At 36.8% G+C, this 24,390-nt stretch overlaps 1 protein-coding gene across 15 annotated transcripts in view; it reads right to left on the bottom strand.

Annotated features, from left to right (window-relative positions):
* Window positions 1–24,390, bottom strand: part of ZNF644 (zinc finger protein 644) — a 112,710-nt gene that overhangs the window by 40,172 nt on the left and 48,148 nt on the right. For 6 of the 15 annotated variants that reach the window (XM_036889265.2, XM_036889256.2, XM_036889306.2 and 3 more), the window contains one exon: window positions 8,832–8,957. The exons of the other annotated variants lie outside the window; for them this stretch is intronic. In XM_036889265.2, the coding sequence (XP_036745160.2) occupies window positions 8,832–8,957 (126 nt within the window). The remainder of the gene's footprint in view (window positions 1–8,831; window positions 8,958–24,390) is intronic. 15 annotated transcript variants of the gene reach the window in all.

Raw genomic sequence — 24,390 nt, forward strand, 5'->3', positions numbered from 1 at the left:
GGCTAACAGTATAAACAGTATTATAACAATGTTACCTTTGTTAAATAGGGAGAGAGTGAGGAGAGCAGGAAAGGACCTGGTTCTAGACCTCACCATCTTCCTACATCTCTTCAAATTGTTTTCCTTCTATGACTGTCTCTGTGTCCAAATTTCCCCTTTTTATAAGGACACCAGTCACACTGGATTAGGACCCACCCTAAAGAACCTACTTTTACCCTTGTAAAGACCCTGTCTCCAAATAAGGTCCTACTCTGAGGTACTACTTCTGGTCATATTTTGAGGTGCTGGCAATTAGGACTTCAGAGCAAGTGCATTTGGAGTTGGGGAACGGGTACTACAATTCAAGCAATAACACTATTCTTCTCTATTTGAGTATTTTTGATAAGACTATTTTTTTATTTAGCAGGAAAACAAGAATAGCTGTTAAAAGTTGTTTAATGACAAAATACCTGTGGTACTGTGATTTATAAGAAGCATATATTTGGTCTTCCCTTTTCCTAAGTGATGAGAATTACAAAGGTGCCTTTTGTTAAAATGTTAATAACTTTTGGAAAGCACCTAAGGATGGGGGCTGGCTGCCACAAGAGCCAACTATGTGATTAGAGGGTTGGAACTTAGTCCCACCCGCCTGACACCCAGGAAAGGAAGAGAGGCTGCAGGTTGGATCTATCACCAATGGTCGACGGCTTAAAAACCCAAAAGGATGGAGTTCAGAGAGCTTCTGGGTTGGTTAACAAGTGGAAGTGCTATAAAAGGGTCATGCCTGCATTAAAAAAAAGGGTGGGTGGGTGGGGGCATGCCTGGAGAGAGAATGGAAGCTCCATGACATTTCCCCATACCTTGACTTCTTCCATCTTTTCCACCTGGCTCTTCTTGACTTAGGTTCTTTTATAAAGAACTAGTAATCTAGTGAGTAAACAGGTTTTCTGAGTTCTGTAACAAATCAATCAAACCCAAGGAAGAGGTTGGGAACCTCTGATATACAGTCTGTCAGAAATACAGTAACAACTTGGGACTTCCAACTGGCATCTAAAGTCCAGGGAAAGGGTCACGGGAACCTTCAATCCGTAGCCTCCAATCTGTGATGACCTGGGCTTGCCGCTCGCCGACTGGCATCTCAAGTGTGTGTGTCAGGGCCAGTCTCTGGATAGTGTCAGAACTGGGTTGAATTGCAGGACACCTAGCTGATGTCTGGCGAATTACTTGGTGGTCTGGGAGGAAGTCCCCTCCACATATTGGAAGTGGGTCCTGAATCCAAATAATACTATTTTAATTTCATGAACAACTACCAGCAAAACAAATGACTATATTTTAGAACAAAGATATATACAGAAAATGTTGACGTAATAAGCACCATATACTTTATGTCCAACCCAATTATAATGTTCTTAGCCCTACACTTCATCTCTTAACACTCTTCTCTCCTCACTGGAGACCTTATTCCTTGACCAGGCCCCACATACTCTGTACTTAATAATCTCTGCTGGAGTTTTTCCTCCATATGTATGTATAGATCAGTTCCTTTAGTTCCAATTATCTCCTTCTCAGTTCTTCTTAGAAGATCCTAAATAAAACAGCAATCTTAGTCTCTCTTTAACCTCTTCTCTGGTTTTGTTTTCTTCACAGTATCTACAGACTATATATCTGACAGACTATATAGTTATTTAGTTGTCTATTTTCTCTCCCCACTACAAAGAAGCTTCTTGAGGGCAGAGACTAACGTTTTTTCACTGACACACCCTGGCATCTGATACAGTACCTAGCGACACTGCTTTTTTTGTGTATTATCATAAGCAGAAGGTATTTCAAAAAATTAATTTGTCTTTGCTTTCTAAATGCATCTATTAGTTCCTCTCTGAAAAGTTCTTCATACTTACAGACAGAGTTATCTTTTCAACTTCATCATTCCTCTGTGGAGCACATTATCCTCTCTCAGGACTTAGTCCCAAACTTTAACATAGCCAGGCTAAGACACCACAAAAAAAGAAAATTGCAGACCAATATCTCTGATGAACATAGAAGCAAAAATACACAGCAAAATATTAGCAAACAGAATTCAAAAATACATCATCCACCATGATCAAGTGATGCAAGGATGCTACGATATTCGAAAATCCATCAACATCATACACCACATCAACGAAAAGGACAAAAATCACATGATCATCTCAAAAGATGCTGAAACAGCATTTGACAAAATTCAACATCCATTCGGGATAAAAACCCTCAACAAAATGGGTATAGAGAGCAAGTACCTCAACATAGATATGAGGTATATCAGGATATATGAAGTCCACATACGACAAACCCACAGCCAACATCATACTTAGCAGCAAAAAGCTGAAAGATTTCCCTCCAAGATCAGGAACAAGACAAGGATGCCCACCCTCACCACTTTTATTTAACATAGTACTTGAGGTCCTAGCCACGGCAATCAGACAACACAAAGAAAAGGCATCCAGACTGGTAAGGAAGAAGTGAAACTGTCACTGTTTGCAGATGACATGACATTGCACATAAAAAATCCTAAAGAATCCACCCAAAAACTACTAGAACTAATAACTGAATTTAGCAAAGTTGTAGGATACAAAATTAATCCACAGAAACCTGTTGCATTACTATACACTAATGATGAACTAGCAAAGAGAGAAATGAGGAAAACAAATCCATTTACAACTGCATCAAAAAGAACAAAATATCAAGGAATAAACCTAATCAAGGAAGTGAAAGACCTATACCTTGAAAACTACAAGATGATCATGAAAGAAATTAAAGAAGACACCAATAAATGGAAATCTATCCTGTGATCATGGATACAAAGAATTAATATTGTCAAAATGGCCATCCTGCCTAAAGCAATCTACAGATTCAGTGCAATCCCTATCAAAATACCAACAGCATTCTTGAACGAACTAGAACAAATAGTTCTAAAATTCACATGGAAGCACAAAAGACCCTGAATAGCCAAAGAAATCCTGAAAAGGAAGAATAAAGCTGGGGAGATTATGCTCCACAACTTCAAGTTCTACTACAGTAATCAAAACAATTTAGTACTGGCATAAGAACAAATGTTGTATATCAATGGAAAAGAATAGAGAGCCCAGATATAAACCCATACATATATGGCCGATTACTGTACAATAGAGGAGTCATGGATATACAATGGGGAAATGACAGCCTCTTCAACAACGGGTGTTGGCAAAACTGGAGAGCTACATGTAAGAGAATGAAAGTGGATTACTGTCTAACTCCATACACAAAAGTAAACTCAAAATGGATCAAAGACCTGAATGTAAGTCATGAAACTATAAAACTCATAGAAGAAAACATAGGCAAAAATATCTTGAATACAAACATGAGCAACTTTTTCTTGAACATATCTCCTTAGGCAAGGGAAACAAAAGCAAAAATGAACAAACAGGATTACATCATGCTAAAAAGCTTCTGTACAGCAAAAGACACCATCAGCAGAACAAAAGGCATCCTACAGTATGGGAGACTATACTCGTAAATGACATATCTGATAAGGGGTTAACATCCAGAATATATAAAGAGCTCACACACCTCAACACCCAAACGCAAAAAACCTGATGAAAAATGGTGGATCTGAAAAGACACTTCTCCAAAGAAGAAATTCAGATGGCCAACAGGCACATGAAAAGATGCTCCATCACTAATTATCAGGGAAATGCAAATTAAAACCACAATGAAAACCTCACACCAGTTAGAATGGCCAACATCTAGAAGACAAGGAACAACAAATGCTGGCGAGGATGTGGAGAAAGGGGAACCCTCTTTCACTGTTGCTGGGAATGTAAATTAGTTCAACCATTGTGGAAAGCAACATGGAGGTTCTTCAAAAAACTAAAAATAGAAATATCATTTAACCCAGGAATTCCACTCCAAGGAATTTACCCTAAGAATGCAGCCCAGTTTGAAAAATATATATGCACCCCTATGTTTATTGCAGCACTATGTACAATAGCCAAGAAATGGAAGCAACCTAAGTGTCCATCAGTAGATGAATGGATAAAGAAGATGTGGTACATATACACAATGGAATATTATTCAGCCATAAGAAGAAAACAAATCTTACCATTTGCAACAACATGGATGGAGCTAGAGGATATTATGCTTAGGGAAATAAGTCAGGCAGAGAAAGACAAATACCAAATGATTTCCCTCATTTGTGGAGTATAACAACAAAGCAAAACTGAAGGAACAAAACAGCAGCAGGCACACAGGCTCCAAGAAGGGACCAGCGGTTTCCAAAGGGAAGAGATAGGGGAAGGTGGGTGGGAAGGGAGAGAAGGGGATTAAGAGGTATTATAATTAGCACACATAATATAGGTAGGTCATAGGGAAGGCATTATAGCATGAAGAAGACAAGTAAAGACTCTACAGCATTTTACTTTACTGATGGACAGTGACTGCAATGGGGTCTGTGGGGGGGGACTTGATAACATGGGTGAATGTTGTAGCCACAACTTTGCTCATGTGAAACCTTCATGTATCAATGATACCTTAATTTAAAAAAATGAAATACTTCCATTTGCAAATCACTGACAGACCCTGAAGGCATTAGGCTAAGTGAAATAAGTAAGAAACAGACAAAGGCTGTGTGATCTCACTTAAATGTAGAATCTAAAAAAACCAAAAAAAACCCAAACTAAAAAAAAAAAACTGAACTCATAGATAGAACAAACTAGTGGCTGCCAGAGACAGGGGGCTGGGGACTTGGCAAAATGGGTGAAGATGGTCAAAAGGTAAAAATTTCCAGTTATAAGATTAAGTAAGTCCTGGGGATATAATGCACATCATAATGACTACAGTTAACACCTCTGTAAGATGTACATAAAGTTGTTAAGACAGTAAATCCTAAGAGCTGTCTGCCATCACAGAAAAATATAATTTTCTCTTTTTTTGCTTATTCTTTTTATTTTATCTATAGAGATAATAGATGCTAACTAACTGACTGTGGTAATCATTTCACAATATATGTAAACCAAACCATTATGCCATACACCTTAAACTTATACAGGGTGTATGTGAATTATATAACAATAAAACTAGAAAAATATACAGTAATAGAAAAAAAACGAATGCACAAAAGTCAACTGCATATCCATACACTAATAATGACTAATCTAAAAGAAAGAAAGAAAACAATACCATTTATAAAAACATCAAAAAGAATGAAATATTTGGGAATGAACTTAACCAAGGCTAAAAACTTGTATACTAGAAACTGCAAACATTGCCAAAATAAATTGCAGATGACAAAAATAAATGGGAAGACATCTAGTGTTCATGGATTAAAATGTCAGTACTACCCAAGGCAGATTTAATGCACTGCTTATCAAAATCCCAATGGCATTTTTTGCAGATACAGAAAAATTCATCCCAAAGTTCATATGGAATTTCAAAGGACCGCATAGAGTCAAAGTAATTTTGAAAAAGGATGAAGTTGTAGGTCTCACACTTCTGATTTCAAAACTTACTTCAAAGCCACAGTAATCAAAACAGTATGATACTGATGTAAACAGACATACAGACTAATGGAACAACAGTAGAAAGCCCAATAATACATTCTTCATACATAAGATCAAATGATTTTCGACAAAGATACCAATACCATTCAACATTTTGAAATGGACAGTCTTTGCAATAGATAATGTGGGGAAAACTGGATACATGCACGTGAAAGAATGAAGTTGGATTCTTCCCTTACATCATGCTATGGTCTGAATGTTTTTGCCCCTATAAAATTCTACGTTGAAATCTAGAGATCATTAGGTCACGAGGACAGAGTCCTCATGAGTGAGATAAATACTCTCATAAAAGAAGCTCTAGAGAGCTCCCTTGCCTCTTCTGCCATGTGAGGACACAAGAAATCAACAACCTGGAAGAAAGCCCTCACTCAACCATGCTGCACCGTGATCTTGGACTTCCAATTCCCATTATTGTGGAATAACTTTTTGTTGTTTAAGCTACCCAGTCTGTGGTGGTTTGTTACATCAATCCTAATGCACTAAGACACACCATATACAAAAATTAACTCAAAATGGATTAATAAGCTAAATGTAAGGGCTAAAACTATAAACTCATAGAATAAGATGGGGGAAAGCCTCATGACATTGGATTTGGCAATGATTTCTTGGATTCAACACTAAAAGAATAGGCAACAAAAGTAAAACCAGATAAATGGGACATCAAACTTAAAAACTTCTATGAATCAAAGGACGTAAGAGTGAAAAGGCAACCTATGGAATTGGAGAATATATTAGCAAATCATATATCTGATAGGAGTTTAATATCCACAGTACATGAAAAACTCTATGACATAATGTTTATTTGGTTTATGCTCCTGGCTCATAGCAAAGAGCTCCTAAAGTCTGAAAATTCCTGAGTGATACAAGTGTCTTTTGTTCTAATGAGATGACTCTCGATAGGCTCCTGGGTGGGGGCTGGGACTGGTCACCATAAAGACCAAGCCATGATTAGAAGCTTTTAACTTTCTGCTCCATTCTCTTGCAGGGGAGTAGGGGGCCTAAACACTGACTGAGTTGATCATCAATCATACCTATGTCATGAAGACTCCATAAACCTTCCTAAAGGCTAGGGTTTGGAGAGCTTCCAGACTGCTAAACACACCCCCATGGGGAGGGTAATGCACCCTAACTCCACAGGAACAGAAGCTCCTGCACTTGAAACCCTTTCAGACCTTTCAGTTCTTCTTCATCTGGCTGTTCATCTGTATCCTTTAATGTATCCTTTATAATAAACTGGCAAACAGAAGTGTTTCCCTGAGTTCTGTGAGCTGCTATACCGAATTATCAAGCCTGAGGAGCAGGTCATGGGAACCTAATTTGTAGCCACTCTGGACAGAAGTGTGGGTAAGCTGGGTACCCACTACCTGAGATTGGCACCTGAGGTGGTGGACAGTCTTGTGGGACTGAACACTAAACCTGCACTAACCCCCAAGGTAGCAGCTGGTTTCATAAATGACCTGTAGGACAGCTAGTTGGTATCTAAACAGTTGGAGAAGTAATTAGTGTGGGAACCTTCTTCCTGATAAAAAATACAGTAACAAAGAATGAAGCAACATGATGAAAAAGGTGGGAAGGTGACCTGAATAGAAACTTTTTCAAAGATGACATACAAATAGCCAAAAAAGCACATGAAAAGATACCCAAGATCACTAATTATTATGGAAATGTAAATCAAAACCACAATGAGACACCACCTCACATCCATTAGGATGACTACTACTACATGGAAAAGAAAAAACACAAAATATTAAGTGTTAGTGAGGATGCTGAGAAATTAAAATTCTTGTGTACTGTTGGTGAGAATTGTTATGCACTGTGAGTGAGAAATGGTGTAGTCATTTTAAAATAGAATGTAAAATTTGTAAACAGTATGGTTGTTCCTCAAAGAATTAAAAATAGAATTAAAATATGATCTAGTAATTCCACTTCTAGGTATATACCCCAAAAAACTAAAAGCTAGGTCTTTAAGAAATATTGGTATACACCCATGTTCATAGCAGCATTATCCACAAAAGCTATAAGGTGGAAGTCACCCAAGTATCCACTAACTGGATAAATGGATCAACAAAATATAGCATGTATATACAATGGGATATTATTTATCTTAAAAAGGAAGGAAATTCTAACATATTCTACAACATGGATGAACACTGAGGACATTGTGCTAAATGAGATAAGCCATAAAAGGACAAATACTGTAACATTTCACTTATATAAGATACCTAGAGCAGTCAAATTCAAAGAAACAAAGTATAATGGTGGTTGCCAAGAACTTGGTAAAGGGGGACTGGGAAACTCATTGAACATACAGAGTTTCAGTAGGTCACATAACAATGCAACTACTTAATACTATTGTACTGTACACTTAAAAATGGTCAAGATGGTAATTTTATGTTATGTATTATTTTACCACAATTAAACATTGTTTTAAAAAAGAAAATTAGGAATAAACAGGGCAAAACAATGGAAGCAGGGAATTTTCTAAAAAAAACACAAAGATTGAGAACTTCATATCTAGAGGTTAGACAGGAACACATCAACCACTCATTCCTCTAAAGCCTAGAGACTTAAGTCTCTAAAGTAGATCTCTGTATCAAGTCAAATCATCAGAAAGCTAAACTTCATGACCACATACACATAAAAATGTCTCAAGAGAACAAAAACAACAAAAAAATTCCACCCCTTTTTATATAAAACTTCCCTTAAAAGCACTATCCATTATGTAGTTCAATGCCCCTCGACATAATAAAGATCCATTTGATAAATTCTCCAGTTTAATGCAAGGAAAATTAATTTTCTTATTCTTCCCTTTTAGGTGACAATAAGGGCTAATACACAGGTCTCTTTTTTCCAATGAGAAATGGAGCATTACAGTCTGCTTAGTTGTACAAGTTATCCTTTAGCTAAAATTTTCTAATATAACCATTTCCCTTTGCCCTTCTTTAACACTCATTAATTAGTTTATTCTCTCACCCTTCTTTGCAACTAAATAGTATATGTGTACAGTTCTAGATTTTCAAGGACAATTTTTCAAGCATCCTATTTCACACCCCTCAAATAAGTGGTAATGTTCCAGAAATTTTAGTATTTCATTGACCAAATATCCCTCCAGACCACATATGTACCTAGAAACAAAATTTTTAAAAATCCTTGTCAAACACCATCACTGTAGTTATAAATCATAGGCAGTGAACTGCAGAGATACTACTAAAGGAAGTATCTTCAAGAAAGCCAATGGTAGAAATATTTTCAACCTGCAGATTAAATGCACCTGTTTACCTGTGGCAGGTTTGACTGTGTGAGAAGAGCCACTCGAAAAACAACTGTTTCACAGTCATTTTGGCATAAATAAGAATTGAGTAGTGTAGAATTCTCTTCCAGGCATTTTGTTCTTTCTTCCATCTCCTAATAATTTATTTAAAACTAGTTAGGCATATTCTAAGAGATTGAAAGGAATGAACAAGACAGGTAAATATAACAGTTAAGGTTTAACCTCTTTATTATTGCTATATATAAAAAGATTAAAGCTATTGTAATTATAAATTTAATTACATCTTTTCAAAGCATTATCATAAAATGACAGGCAAATTATTCTCATTTAAGTCACCTTGTCATTTAGAACGTTTGAAATCTATCACTCCAGAACAGATACTGTATTCATGGAATAACAACTAATTTCATATGCTACTATTTTTTAAAAGGCATTATTATTTAAAGATTTTAAACCTAATGATTTTTATGAAAATAATCTCATATAGGATAAATAAAATACAGCAATTAACATGGATTGTAATCATAGCACTTTTGGTCTAGATGAGACGGAGCAGATTCCCCTCTCCTTGCTTGTCCTTGCTTGGTACAACTATAAAATCCAAGAACAACAAAAGAGACAGCCAAAGTAGAAATCTGAAAAATGGCAAGAGGAAAACGAACTGGCTAGGGATCTTAGAATTGGAGGAGAGCAATAAGGCATCTTATGACCCTGCACCCAACAAAAGAAGGTAACCCAGGCTGACTGTTTCCCAATAAAGCACCAGAAGGAGCCAAGGTAGGTTTATTCCTTCCCTGGACCAAACAGGTGTCCCAGCCACATAAGCTTGGCAGAAGCAACAAGGGGTATCAATTAGAAGCTCTGCTGATAATAAAAGTACTATTCTCATTGCCAGGTGAAAGACTACCTTCCCCCACCCAGAAGTAGTGTGTAGATGGGGAGCATCAGGAAGAGGGATTCTACTTCAATAAGCACCAAATCCAGGAAACATTCTTTGTCCCCACCAGAGACTATCTTCCCTAACCTAAAGGCACCAGGTCCCCAGTCTGGGGAAGCATCTTCCACTACCTACAGCAGCACCACAGGAACCAGTAGGAGCCCCAGAGGCATGAAATAAATCAAGTAAATAAAAACAATACTTACATAATTAGACTGCCATTGAAACCATAGCCCACAAAAGTACGCTAAGACCTACATACTATATCTGAATAGATATATACCTGTTAAAACAAAGTAATTTAAAGGGGTTTGTGAGAATCTCTGACAACAGACAAAAAAGAGATGAAATAGAAAAATCAACTGCCATACCAAGAATCATGAAAATCACAACTTTATTGAGAAAAGACAAATGACAGCAACAAGAGAAATCAAATGTCAGAAAAATCTGACAAATGTTTTAAACAATAATTGTAAAAATAATTCAATAAGCAAATACAATTTTCTCTTGAAACAAATGAAAAACTGAAAGTCTAAGCAAATACATAGAAGCTATTTAAAAAGCTAATGGATATTATTTAAATGAAACATACAGCAACAAATTTAAAAAATTTGTGGGAAGGGCTTGATAGTAGAATAAAGACGACAAGAGGTCAGAATTAGTATACCTGAAAACCAGATTATAAAATTCACTCAATCTATAAACAACAAACAGAAACTAAATAAAGAACAGAGACTTAGGGAGCTGTGAGAAAATAGCAAAAACACGTATCACTGGAATTCCATAAGTAAAGAAGAAAGAAAAGTGAGGCTGACAGAATATTTGAGGAAATTATGGCTGAAAACCTCCCAATTTGGTGAAAGACACAAACCTACACACTAAGAAGCTGAGTGAACCCTATAAAGGACAAACCTAAACAAATCTACACTAAGACTCATAATTTAAAAATTTGAAAGCATAAAACATAGAAGAAATCTTCAAACTAACCAGAAAGAAATGACAAATTAGCTATGGAGGAAAACAAATATAAATTACAGATTTCCCATCTGAAATAAAAAGGAAGTTACATGGTTATTTTTCAAGTGATGAAAGAAAATAACTATTATCCCTGAATTCTACAGCCACTGAGACAATCCTTCAGAAATGAAGAGTAATAAAAACATTCTCATAGAAAAACTAAACTACTAAAAAATTTGTCATTAGCAGATCTACCCCTAAAGAATGTAAAGGATACTCATCAAGCATGAAATGGTAGAAGAAAAAATCTTGGAAATAAGGAAAGAAGAAACAATAAAAAGAACATAAGTATAGATAACATAACAGACTAAGCTCTTCACTATAAATTTTATAAATTATCTTTGATGACTGAAACAAAATGTTATCACTAATACTTAACACAATATTTAGAAGTGAGAAAGGTAAAAGGAAGGTAAATGAAAGTGAGGTCTAGACTTTACTCTTAGTGGTAAAAATGGTTGACACTGGCAGACTGCTAGTAAATTATGTATTTGTATTTTAATAGCCAGAGGAACCAGTATAAAAATTATGCAAAGAAAAAACTAATAAACAATAACAGGGAAATCTCTATCAATCGAAAATTAAACAACACACTTCTAAATAATCCATGGCTCAAAAATTTTTAAAGGAAATTTTTAAAAATTAGAACTTAATGAAAAGACAACATATTAGAATATAAGGGATGCAGCTAAAATAATGACAGGGAAATTTATTTCTTAAATGTTGCATCTTTAAAGAGAAAGGTTTCATATGAATAGAAAAAGAACAAAATTAATTTATAGCAAGCATAAAGAAGGAAATAAGCAGAAATAAATGAAACTGAAAAGAGAAAAATAACTGAAACCAAAAGCTAACTATAGGGAAAAAAATTAAAATTAATAAAGTTCTAACAAGACTGACAAAGATACAAAGGAAACAAACAGGCCGCTGCTACAGACTCTATCAACATCATAAGGATAACAAGAGCATAATATAAACAACTTTACGGACACAAATTTAACAATTTGGATGAAATGGCTCAGTATCTTGAAAAACACAACCAACCACAATTCACCTAATATTTAATTAATCTTTAATAGCTCAGTAACTACTAAGGGTGTTGAATTTAGAATTATTAAACTCCCAAAAAAGAAGTCTCTGGTCAAGGTGGTCTCACTAGGGAATTCCAAATTGGAGAATTATTTTAAATAATTTAAAAAAGAATTAACACCAATTCTATCTAACCTTTTCCAGAAGAGAAGGGGAGGTAACATTTTCAAATTCATATTATGAGGCTAGTATTACACCGACACCATAACGAGACAGAGAGTACAAAAAAAAATTTTTTTTTGGCTATCTCTGATTAACTTGCACATAAAATTTCTCAATAAAATATTAGCAAAATGAATCAAACAATGCATAAAAAGGATTATACACCACAAGCAGGTGGGATTTACTCATGGAATGTGAGGCTGATTCAACTTTTGAAAAAAGTCAATGTAATCTGCCATTATCAATAGGCTAAAGAAAAAATATCATATGACCATATTAATTGAAAACCAAACAGCCATTCTTAATAAAACTGTCAGCATATGGAATAAAGGGAAACTACTTCAATTTGATACAGGGTATCAACAAAATAAATACCTACAGCTAACATAATACTGAATAGTAAAAAAAAAAATGAATACTTCCCTCTAAGATTGGGGGCAAGGCAAGGATGTCAAACCTCACCACTCTAATTCAACATATTACTAGAACTTCCAGTCACTGCAAAAAGGCAAGAAAAAGAAATGACAGGCATACACAATGGAAAGGAGAAAATAAAATTGCCCCCATCTGCACACATGACAGATCATTGCCTATATAAATAATTCCAAGGAATCTGACAAAAATCCTCCTGGAACGAAATGAGTTTAGTAAGGGCATAGGATACAAGATAAACACATACAAATCAACTGCAGGATGTATTAAAATGGCAGAGTAGGTGTGGTGGTTAATTTTATGTCAACTTGGCAGGTATGGTATCCAGATATGTCAAACATTATTCTGGGAAGTTCCAGTGAACATGTTTCTGGATGAAATTGATAGGCTCTAAGTAGATTGCTCTCCATAATGAGGTAGGTCCATCCAATCAGATGAAAGCCTGGATAGAAGAAAAGACTTATCTCCCTTAGGCAAGAGGGAATTCTAGAGCAGATGGCCTTCTCATGTGAACTCCAGTATTGGTTCTTTCCTGAGTCTTTAGCCTGACAGCCATTAGACTTAAACTACAGTATCAGCTCTTTCCTGGGTCTCCAGCTTGACATCCCACCCTATAGATTTTGAACCTGTCAGCCTCCATTAGTTCTATTGCATCAGCCAATTCCTTTAAATAAATCCCTTCCCATGTACATACAACCTAATGGTTCTGCTTTTCTGGAGAACACTTAATGAATACGATGGGAAAATTCTTTGAAGGAACAGGCCCTTGAAAGACTGGAAAAAAGAGCAAAAATCTTCAGAAGCAACTTCACTGAAACTCTGGAAAATAGTAAAAGGTTTACAAAAAAATGAATGCTAAACCAAGAAAAACGCAACTTAATAATGTTAGGAAAGCTTTATGACATTTTAACTTAGTCTAGCTCCACCCCCCTGCATAGCACAGCAAAGTCAAGAAGACATCAGCCAGCATTCCTGCTGTGAAAATCTGTTCCAAAGAGAGAAGAACATGTTTTGTATTTGGGGATTTGATTAAGGACTGACAAGATGCATGTGCCTCTCCTTCACCCAACTCAAAAATGTCTCAGGCAGGACAGAAAAGTAACAAAGTAGAGGATGTTAGAAACATTGGAAAGAAAAGCTGGGTAAAAGGTACTTTAGTGAATAAGAATCTGAAAAGCTTGTGTATAGAATAGGGAATCTAGAAATCCACACCCACGTGCAGGGTAAGACATGATCAGAAAAAAAACAACCTTAGATTTCATGTCTGGCTAATCCTTAGGCTCAGTACAAGGAGGAAGTAAAGATTGAGGCAGTTTTAAATAATACGGGTAAGAATTAAAGGAGTATCTGAATACAAGGACAGTTGGCAATGACATGAAAAGTTTTTTTTTCCTTAAAATTTTTCTCTTTGTCTTGGGCTCTGGGCATTTAAGGATATTTCTGTCAAACCACTAGGTGACAACAAACTAAAGGATACAGGCTTCAAAGACACATGACAAAAATACAGCTTGAAAAATTTTAGGAATTCATGACTACAAACCATACAGCAGCAAGAAACCCTGAGGAGAAGGAAGAATCTTATTTCCAGAGTTACTACATTATAATATTCAAAACACCCAGTTTTCAAGAAAAAAAATTACAAGGCATGCAGAAAAACAAGAAAGTATGTCCTATTCATGGGAAAAATAAAACCACTGGAAATTATCTCTGAAGCACAGACATGGAACTTACTAGACAAAGCCTTTAAATTGACAGTCTTAAATATGCTCAAAGTGGTAACAGAAACCCAGGGAAAGAACTAAAGGAAACCAGGAGAACAATGTCTCAATATAGAAAATATCAATACACAGAAAGGAGCCATATAAATATAAAAAAGAACCAACCAACCAAAAAAAAAAGAACCAAACATAAATTCTGGAGATGAACAACAATTAAAATGAAAAATTCACTACTGGATTTCAAAAGCAGATTTCAGCGAGCAGAAGAAACAATCAGTGAATATGAAAATAAGCCTATTGAAATTATGCAGTCTAAGGAGCAGAAAGGAAAAAAATAAAGGAAAATGAACAGAGCCTAACAGATCTATAGACACTATCAAATGTAACTACATATTTACAGAGATGACAAAGTAGTGGAAAAGGCAGAAAGAATATTTCAGAAAATAGTCATAAACACCCAGTCTTTGATAAAATATATCTAAACATCTAAGAAACTCAACAAACTCCAAGTAGGATAAATGCAAAGCAATTTAGATTAAGTTACATCAATGTAAAACCAACAAAACCCAAAAACAAAGAACTTGAATAATAAATGCAGCAACAGAGAAGCAACCAGTCACAAATAAAGGGTCCTCAATAAGACTAAAAGTTAATTTCTCATCAGAAACCATGAAGGTCAGAAAGCATCAACATGGTGTTTATAGTGCTGAAAGAAAAAAAATTGTCAATCAATTCTACACCCAGAAAAAGTATTCTTCAAAAAATGAAAGCAGAATTAACACTCCCAGATAAATAAAAGCTTAAAGGGGTTAAAGAGAATCAACCACTAACAGATCTGCTCCATGAGAAATGTTAAAACGCAGTCCTTCACGCAGCAATGAAAGGAAACCACATGGTAACTCAAAGCCATAAAAAGGAATAAAGAACAATAATAAAGGCAACTATCCAGGTAAACACAAGGGCCAGTATTACCGTATAAAGATGTAACTTCAGACAGGGATAACAAAACAGGAGGAACAGAGTTGTATAGCAACATAGTTTTTACACTACTGAAACAAAGTTGGTATTAATTTGAACCAGAATATTATAAGCCTAAAATGTTAATAATAATCGCCAAGATTAACACAAGAAACTAACTGAAAAAATATACATAAAAGTAATGAGAAGAAATTCAACATGATGCACAACAAAAGATCAACTGTACAAAAGAAAGCAGTAATGGATAGAACAATCACACAGATCACCAATTAGGAAATAAAGAATTTAAGCAACACTATAAACCATGGACGTAATATATATACAAAATAATCTACCCAAGAACAACAGAACATGTATTCTTCTCAAGTGCACATTGAACATTTTCCAGGATAGACTGAATGTTAGGTCACAAAAGAAGTTATAACAAATTCAAGAAGACTGAAATTATACAAATACTTTTTCTCATCACAATGGAATGAAGCTAGAAATCAAAAGCACAAAGAAAACTGGAAATGCACAAATCTGTGGAACTTTAACAACACACTCTTAAAGAGCCAGTGGGTCAAAAAAACACAATAAAGGGAAATTAGAAAATTACTTGAGACAAATGAAAATGAAACACAACAAACCAAAACAGTGATGGCAATGCTAAAATATAAGTATACAGTTATAAATACTTATATTAAAAAGGAAGATATTAAATCAACAGCTTAACTTTATACCTCTAGAAATTAGAAAAGACCACCAAACCCAAAGTTACCAGAAGGAATAAACATTAAAGCAAAGATGAACAAAATAGAAAAAAAAAATGAAACAAAGCATTGGCTTTATGAAAAGATCAACAGAACTGAGAAGTCCTCAGCTTGATAAATTAAGAAAAAAAGAAAGAAGACTCAAATAACTAAATCACAAATGAAAGGGCACAATACAGACAATAAATACCACAGAAATAAAGAAGATTATGAGAGAACACTTCGAAAAACTGTACTCCAAAAAACTGGATAACCAAGAAGAAACAGATACAGTCTTAGAAATATGTAATCTATGAAGACTAAATCATGTAACAATAAAAAAATATGAACAGATCTATGACCAGTAAGATTAAAGCAGTAACCAAAACCCTACAACAAACAAAACCCAAGGCCAGACAGCTTCACTAGAGAAGTCTACCAAGTATTTAAAGAAGAATTAACACCAATTCTCTTGAAACTCTTCCAAAAAATTGGAAGAAGAAAGATGTCCAAGCTCATTCAATGAGGCCAGCATTTCCCTGATACAAAGCTTAACTTTACACCTCTAGAAATTGGAAAAGAACCCTAAACCCAAAGCTAGCAAAAGAAAGGAAGTAATAAATATTAAAGAAAATATAAACAAAAACAGTTGGTTTTATGAAAAGATCAACAAAATTGACAAGTCCTCAGCTAGACTAAGAAAAGAACAAAGACTCAAATATTTCAATTTGAGTTGAATTTATTACACTGCAAATGTCTAGAGGTGTAAAGTTAAGCTTTGTCTGACATACAAAGACACAACAAGGGAACTATGTAGACCAATACCCCTGATGAATACCGATGCAAAAATCCTCAACAAAACAACAGTAAACTGGCTTCAACAGTACACTGAAGGGAGTATTACACCATGACCAAGTGGGATTTATTCTTGGATCTCAAGGATGATTTAACATACAAAATCAGTCAACGTGACATACCACATCAACAGCACAGACAACAACCTAACCATCTCAACTGCTGCATAGAAAACCTGACAAAATTCAACACCACTTCATGATATGTACACTTAATCAACTAGGAATAGAAGGAAACAACCTCAACCAAATAAAGTCCACTTATGAAAAACACATAACTAAAATTATAATGGTGAAAGACTGAAAGCTCTTCCTAAATTTAAGATCAGGAACATGACAAGGCTGTCTGCTCTATTTCTATTCATATAGTCTGAGAAGTCCTAGCAGAGCAATTTGGCAAGAAAAAGAAATAAAAGGCACTCAAATTGGAATGGAAAAAAATTAAGTATCTCCCTTCTAGACAACATGCTTTATGTACAAAAGCCAAAATATACTACACAAAAACAAATTGTGACTGATAAGCAAATTGTAACAAACAAATTCAGCAATGTTGTAGGATACAAAATGAAGACAAAAACCCATCATTTCTAAACTCCAAATAATTTGAAAAAAATGAAAACAATCTCTTTCAATAGCATCAAAAGAATAAAATACTTAGGAACAAACTTTTATCAAGGAAATGAAAGACTTCTACACTTAAAACTAAATACACTGCTGAAAGAAATTAAAGAGAACACAAATAAATGGAAAGATATCTCATGTTCAAGTATTAAGAGACTTAATATTTAAGATGTCCATACTTCCCAAAGCAATCAACACAATCACTATCAAATTCCCAGTAGCTTTCTTTTTTTTTTTGTGGAAGTTGATAAATTCACCCTAAAATTCATATGACTTCTCAAGAGATCCCTATAGCCAAAACAATTTTGAAAGACAGGAACAATGATACATGTCTCATACTTCTTATTTTAAAATAAATTACAAACCTACAGAAATCAAGACATTCTAGTACTGGCGTCAAGAAAAACAAATAGGGGGGTGGAAGATGGCGGCGTGAGTAGAGCAGGGGAAATCTCCTCCCAAAACCACATATATCTATGAAAATATAACAAAGACAACCCTTCCTAGAATAAAGACCAGAGGACACAGGACAATATCCAGACCACATCCACACCTGAGAGAACCCAGCGCCTCGCGAAGGGGGTAAGATACAAACCCCGGCCCGGCGGGAGCCGAGCGCCCATCCCCCCAGCTCCCCGCGGGAGAAGAATAGGCAGAGCAGGAGGGAGACGGAGCCCAGGACTGCCGAACACCCAGCCCCAGCCATCCGGGCCAGAGTGCAGACACAGTATGTGCCCAGGGGGCCCTGGATGCTAGGGAAACAGGGGAGCAAGAACAGTGAGCAGGCACCGGAGGCCAGGTGGTGGAGGACATAAGAAAAGTGCGCGACCATTTTTTTTTTTTTTTTGCTGTTTTGTTCTGGCGAGCGCTTTTTGGAAGTCTTAAAGGGATAGGGCCCCCAATACTAGGGAAACAGGGCAGCAAGAAGAGTGAGCAGGCACCGGTGGCCTGGCGCCGGAGGACACCAGAAAAGCGCGCGACCATTTTTTTTTGTTGTTGTTGTTGCTGTTTTGTTCTGGCGAATGCTTTTTGGAAGTCTTAAAGGGATAGGGCCCTCAATACTAGAGAAACAAGGTAGCAAGACTGGTGAGCAGATGCCTGAGGCTGGCGCCGGAGAATAAAGAAAAACGAGCGGCCACTTTTTTTTTTTTTGTGGTCGTTGTTTTGTTTTGGCGGGTGCTTATTGGAAGTCTTAAAGGGGCAAGGTGGGACACTTAATCCAGAGGTAGGGAATCCGGGAATCTCTGGGCACCCTAACCCCTGGGCTGCAGGGAGCAGGGAGGCCCCTTATGGAGACAAATAGCCTCCAGGCTGCTCCCCCTCCAACGCGACTCCACCACTTTGGAGCAGAGGCCCGAACCAGGCCACGCCCACAGCAACAGCGGAGATAAACTCCATAGCAGCCAGGCAGGAAGCAGAAACCCTGTCTGCACGCAGCTGCCCAGCACTAGCCACTAGAGGTCACTGTTCTCCCAGGAGAGGAGGGCCACAAACCAACAAGAAGGGAAGTTCTTCCAGCCGTCACTCGTCCCAGCTCTGCAAACTATTCCTATCACCATGAAAAGGCAAAGCTACAGGCAGACAAAGATCACAGAGACAACACCAGAGAAGGAGACAGACCTAATCAGTCTTTCTGAAAAAGAATTCAAAATAAGAATCATAAACATGCTGACAGAGATGCAGAGAAATATGCAAGAGAAATGGGATAAGGTCCGGAGGGAGATCACAGATGCCAGAAAGGAGATTGCAGAAATGAAACAAACTCTGGAAGGGTTTATAAGCAGAATGGACAGAATGCAAGAGGCCATTGATGGAATTGAAACCAGAGAACAGGAACGCATAAAAGCTGACATAGAGAGAGATAAAAGGATCTCCAGGAATGAAACAATGTTAAGAGAACTCTGTGTCCAATCCAAAAGGAACAATAGCCGTATTATAGGGGTTCCAGAAGAAGAAGAGAGAGGAAAAGAGATGGAAAGTATCTTAGAAGAAATAATTGCTGAAAACTTCCCCAAACTGGGGGAGGAAATAATCGAACAGACCACGGAAATACACAGAACCCAAAACAGAAAGGATCCAAGGAGGACAACACCAAGACACATAATAATTAAAATGGCAAAGATCAAGGACAAAGAAAGAGTTTTAAAGGCAGCTAGAGAGAAAAAGGTCACCTAAAAAGGAAAACCCATCAGGCTAACATCAGACTTCTCGACAGAAACCCTACAGGCCAGAAGAGAATGGCATGATATATTTAATGCAATGAAACAGAAGGGCCTTGAACCAAGGATACTGTATCCAGCACGACTATCATTCAAATATGATGGTGGGATTAAACAATTCCCAGACAAACAAAAGCTGAGGGAATTTGCTTCCCACAAACCACCTCTACAGAACATCTTATAGGGACTGCTCTAGATGGGAGAACTCCTAGAAAGAGCACAGCACAAAACACCCAACATATGAAGACTCGAGGAGGAGGAATAAGAAGGGAGAGAAGAAAAGAATCTCCAGACAGTGTATATAACAGCTCAATAAGCGAGCTAAATTAGGCAGTAAGATACTAAAGAGGCTAACCTTGAATCTTTGGTAACCACGAATTTAAAGCCTGCAATGGCAATAAGTACATATCTTTCAATAGTCACCCTAAATGTTAATGGGCTGAATGCACCAATCAAAAGACATAAAGTAATAGAATGGATAAAAAAGTAAGATCCATCTATATGCTGCTTACAAGAAACTCACCTCAAACCCAAAGACACGTACAGACTAAAAGTCAAGGGATGGAAAAACGTATTTCAAGCAAACAACAGCGAGAAGAAAGCAGGGGTTGCAGTACTAATATCAGACAAAATAGACTTCAAAACAAAGAAAGTAACAAGAGATAAAGAAGGACACTACATAATGATAAAGGGCTCAGTCAAACAAGAGGATATAACCATTCTAAATATATATGCACCCAACACAGGAGCACCAGCATATGTGAAACAAATACTAACAGAACTAAAGGGGGAAATAGACTGCAATGCATTCATTCTAGGAGACTTCAACACACCACTCACCCCAAAGGATAGATCCACCGGGCAGAAAATAAGTAAGGACACGGAAGCACTGAACAACACAGTAGAGCAGATGGACCTAACAGACATCTATAGAACTCTACATCCAAAAGCAACAGGATACACATTCTTCTCAAGTGCACATGGAACATTCTCCAGAATAGACCACATACTAGGCCACAAAAAGAGCCTCAGAAAATTCCAAAAGACTGAAATCCTACCAACCAACTTTTCAGACCACAAAAGCATAAAACTAGAAATAAACTGTACAAAGAAAGCAAAGAGGCTCACAAACACATGGAGGCTTAACAACACGCTCCTAAATAATCAATGGATCAATGACCAAATCAAAATGGAGATCCAGCAATATATGGAAACAAATGACAACAACAACACTAAGCCCCAACTTCTGTGGGACACAGCAAAAGCAGTCTTAAGAGGAAAGTATATAGCAATCCAAGCATATTTAAAAAAGGGAGAACAATCCCAAATGAATGATCTAATGTCACAATTATCGAAATTGGAAAAAGAAGAACAAATGAGGCCTAAGGTCAGCAGAAGGAGGGACATAATAAAGATCAGAGAAGAAATAAATAAAATTGAGAAGAATAAAACAATAGCAAAAAATCAATGAACCAAGAGCTGGTTCTTCGAGAAAATAATCAAAATAAATAAGCCTCTAGCCAGACTTATTAAGAAGAAAAGAGAGTCAACACAAATCAACAGTATCAGAAACGAGAAAGGAAAAATCACAACGGACCCCACAAAAATACAAAGAATTATTAGTGAATACTATGAAAACCTATATGCTAACAAGCTGGGAAACCTAGGAGAAATGGACAACTTCCTAGAAAAATACAACCTTCCACGATTGACCCAGAAAGAAACAGAAAATCTAAACAGACCAATTACCAGCAATGAAATTGAAGCGGTAATCAAAAAACTACCAAAGAACAAAACCCCCAGGCCAGATGGACTTACCTCGGAATTTTATCAGACATACAGGGAAGACATAATACCCATTCTCCTTAGAGTTTTCCAAAAAATAGAGGAGGAGGGGATACTCCCAAACTCATTCTATGAAGCTAACATCACCCTAATACCAAAACCAGGCAAAGACCCCACCAAAAAAGAAAACTACAGACCAATATCCCTGATGAACATAGATGCAAAAATACTCAACAAAGTATTAGCAAACCGAATTCAAAAATACATCAAAAGGATCATACACCATGACCAAGTGGGATTCATCCCAGGGATGCAAGGATGGTACAACATTTGAAAGTCCATCAACATCATCCACCACATCAACAAAAAGAAAGACAAAAACCACATGATCATCTCCATAGATGCTGAAAAAGCATTTGACAAAGTTCAACATCCATTCATGATAAAAACTCTCAGCAATATGGGAATAGAGGGCAAGTACCTCAACATAATAAAGGCCATCTATGATAAACCCACAGCCAACATTATATTGAACAGTGAGAAGCTGAAAGCATTTCCTCTGAGAACGGGAACTAGACAGGGATGCCCACTCTCTCCACTGTTATTTAACATAGTACTGGAGGTCCTAGCCATGGCAATCAGACAAAACAAAGAAATACAAGGAATCCAGATTGGTAAGGAAGAAGTTAAACTGTCACTATTTGCACATGACATGATACTGTACATAAAAAACCCTAAAGACTCCACTCCAAAACTACTAGAACTGATATCGGAATACAGCAAAGTTGCAGGATGCAAAATCAACATACAGAAATCTGTGGCCTTCCTATACACTAACAATGAACCAACAGAAAGAGAAATCAGGAAAACAACTCCATTCACAATTGAATCAAAAAAAATAAAATACCTAGGAATAAACCTAACCAAAGAAGTGAAAGACTTATACTCTGAAAACTACAAGTCACTCTTAAGAGAAATTAAAGGGGACACTAACAGATGGAAACTCATCCCATGCTCGTGGCTAGGAGGAATTAATATCGTCAAAATGGCCATCCTGCCCAAAGTAATATACAGATTTGATGCAATCCTTATGAAACTACCAGCAACATTCTTCAATGAATTGGAACAAATAATTCAAAAATTCATATGGAAACACCAAAGACCCCGAATAGCCAAAGCAATCCTGAGAAAGAAGAATAAAGTAGGGGGGATCTCACTCCCCAACTTCAAGCTCTACTATAAAGCCATAGTAATCAAGACAATTTGGTACTGGCACAAGAGCAGAGCCACAGACCAATGGAACAGACTAGAGAATCCAGACATTAACCCAGACATATATGGTCAATTAATATTTGATAAAGGAGCCATGGACATACAATGGCGAAATGACAGTCTCTTCAACAGATGGTGCTGGCAAAACTGGACAGCTACATGTAGGAGAATGAAACTGGACCATTGTCTAACCCATATACAAAAGTAAACTCAAAATGGATCAAAGACCTGAATGTAAGTCATGAAACCATTAAACTCTTGGAAGAAAACATAGGCAAAAACCTCTTAGACATAAACATGAGTGACCTCTTCTTGAACATATCTCCCCGGGCAAGGAAAACAACAGCAAAAATGAATAAGTGGGACTATATTAAGCTGAAAAGCTTCTGTACAGCAAAAGACACCATCAATAGAACAAAAAGGAACCCTACAGTATGGGAGAATATATTTGAAAATGACAGATCCGATAAAGGCTTGACGTCCAGAATATATAAAGAGCTCACACGCCTCAACAAACAAAAAACAAATAACCCAATTAAAAAATGGGCAGAGGAACTGAACAGACAGTTCTCCAAAAAAGAAATACAGATGGCCAACAGACACATGAAAAGATGCTCCACATCGCTAATTATCAGAGAAATGCAAATTAAAACTACAATGAGGTATCACCTCACACCAGTAAGGATGGCTGCCATCCTAAAGACAAACAACAACAAATGTTGGCGAGGCTGTGGAGAAAGGGGAACCCTCCTACACTGCTGGTGGGAATGTAAGTTAGTTCAACCATTGTGGAAAGCAGTATGGAGGTACATCAAAATGCTCAAAACAGACCTACCATTTGACCCAGGAATTGCACTCCTAGGAATTTACCCTAAGAATGCAGCAATCAAGGATGAGAAAGATCAGTGCACCCCTATGTTTATCGCAGCACTATTTACAATAGCCAAGAATTGGAAGCAACCTAAATGTCCATCGATAGATGAATGGATAAAGAAGATGTGGTACATATACACAATGGAATACTACTCAGCCATAAGAAAAGGGCAAATCCAACCATTTGCAGCAACATGGATGGAGCTGGAGGGTATTATGCTCAGTGAAACAAGCCAAGTGGAGAAAGAGAAATACCAAATGATTTCACTTATCTGTGGAATATAAGAACAAAGGAAAAACTGAAGGAACAAAACAGCAGCAGAATCACAGAACTCAGGAATGGACTAACAGGTACCAAAGGGAAAGGGACTGGGGAGGATGGGTGGGTAGGGAGGGATAAGGTGGGGGGTGAAGTAGAGGGGTATTAAGATTAGCATGCTTGGGGGGTAGGAGAAAAGGGAGGGCTGTACAACACAGAGAAGGCAAGTAGGGATTCTACAACATTTTGCTATGCTGATGGACAGTGACTGTAAAGGGGTTTATAGGGGGGACCTGGTATAGGGGAGAGCCTAGTAAACATAATATTCATCATGTAAGTGTAGATTAGTGATACCAAAAAAATAAAAAATAAAAAAAATAAAAGGGCAGTTCCTGTGTGGTAACCTCCAATGAGTTCTACACAAGAGTATAAAGGGCATATAAAAGTGTAGGCAAAGGGTCTGTTTGTGTTTATACAGAGGATCAAAGCCCAATTGGGCTACCCCGAAAATGAACTAAGATACAATATGAAAAAGAACTTCCAACATCAGCACTCTCTGGAAGACTCATGCCAGAAGATGATCATCAAAAAACCCCAACAAAGATCCACGCACTGCTACA

The sequence above is a fragment of the Manis pentadactyla genome, chromosome 4, assembly GCF_030020395.1.
Source record: "Manis pentadactyla isolate mManPen7 chromosome 4, mManPen7.hap1, whole genome shotgun sequence".
NCBI lineage: Eukaryota > Metazoa > Chordata > Mammalia > Pholidota > Manidae > Manis > Manis pentadactyla.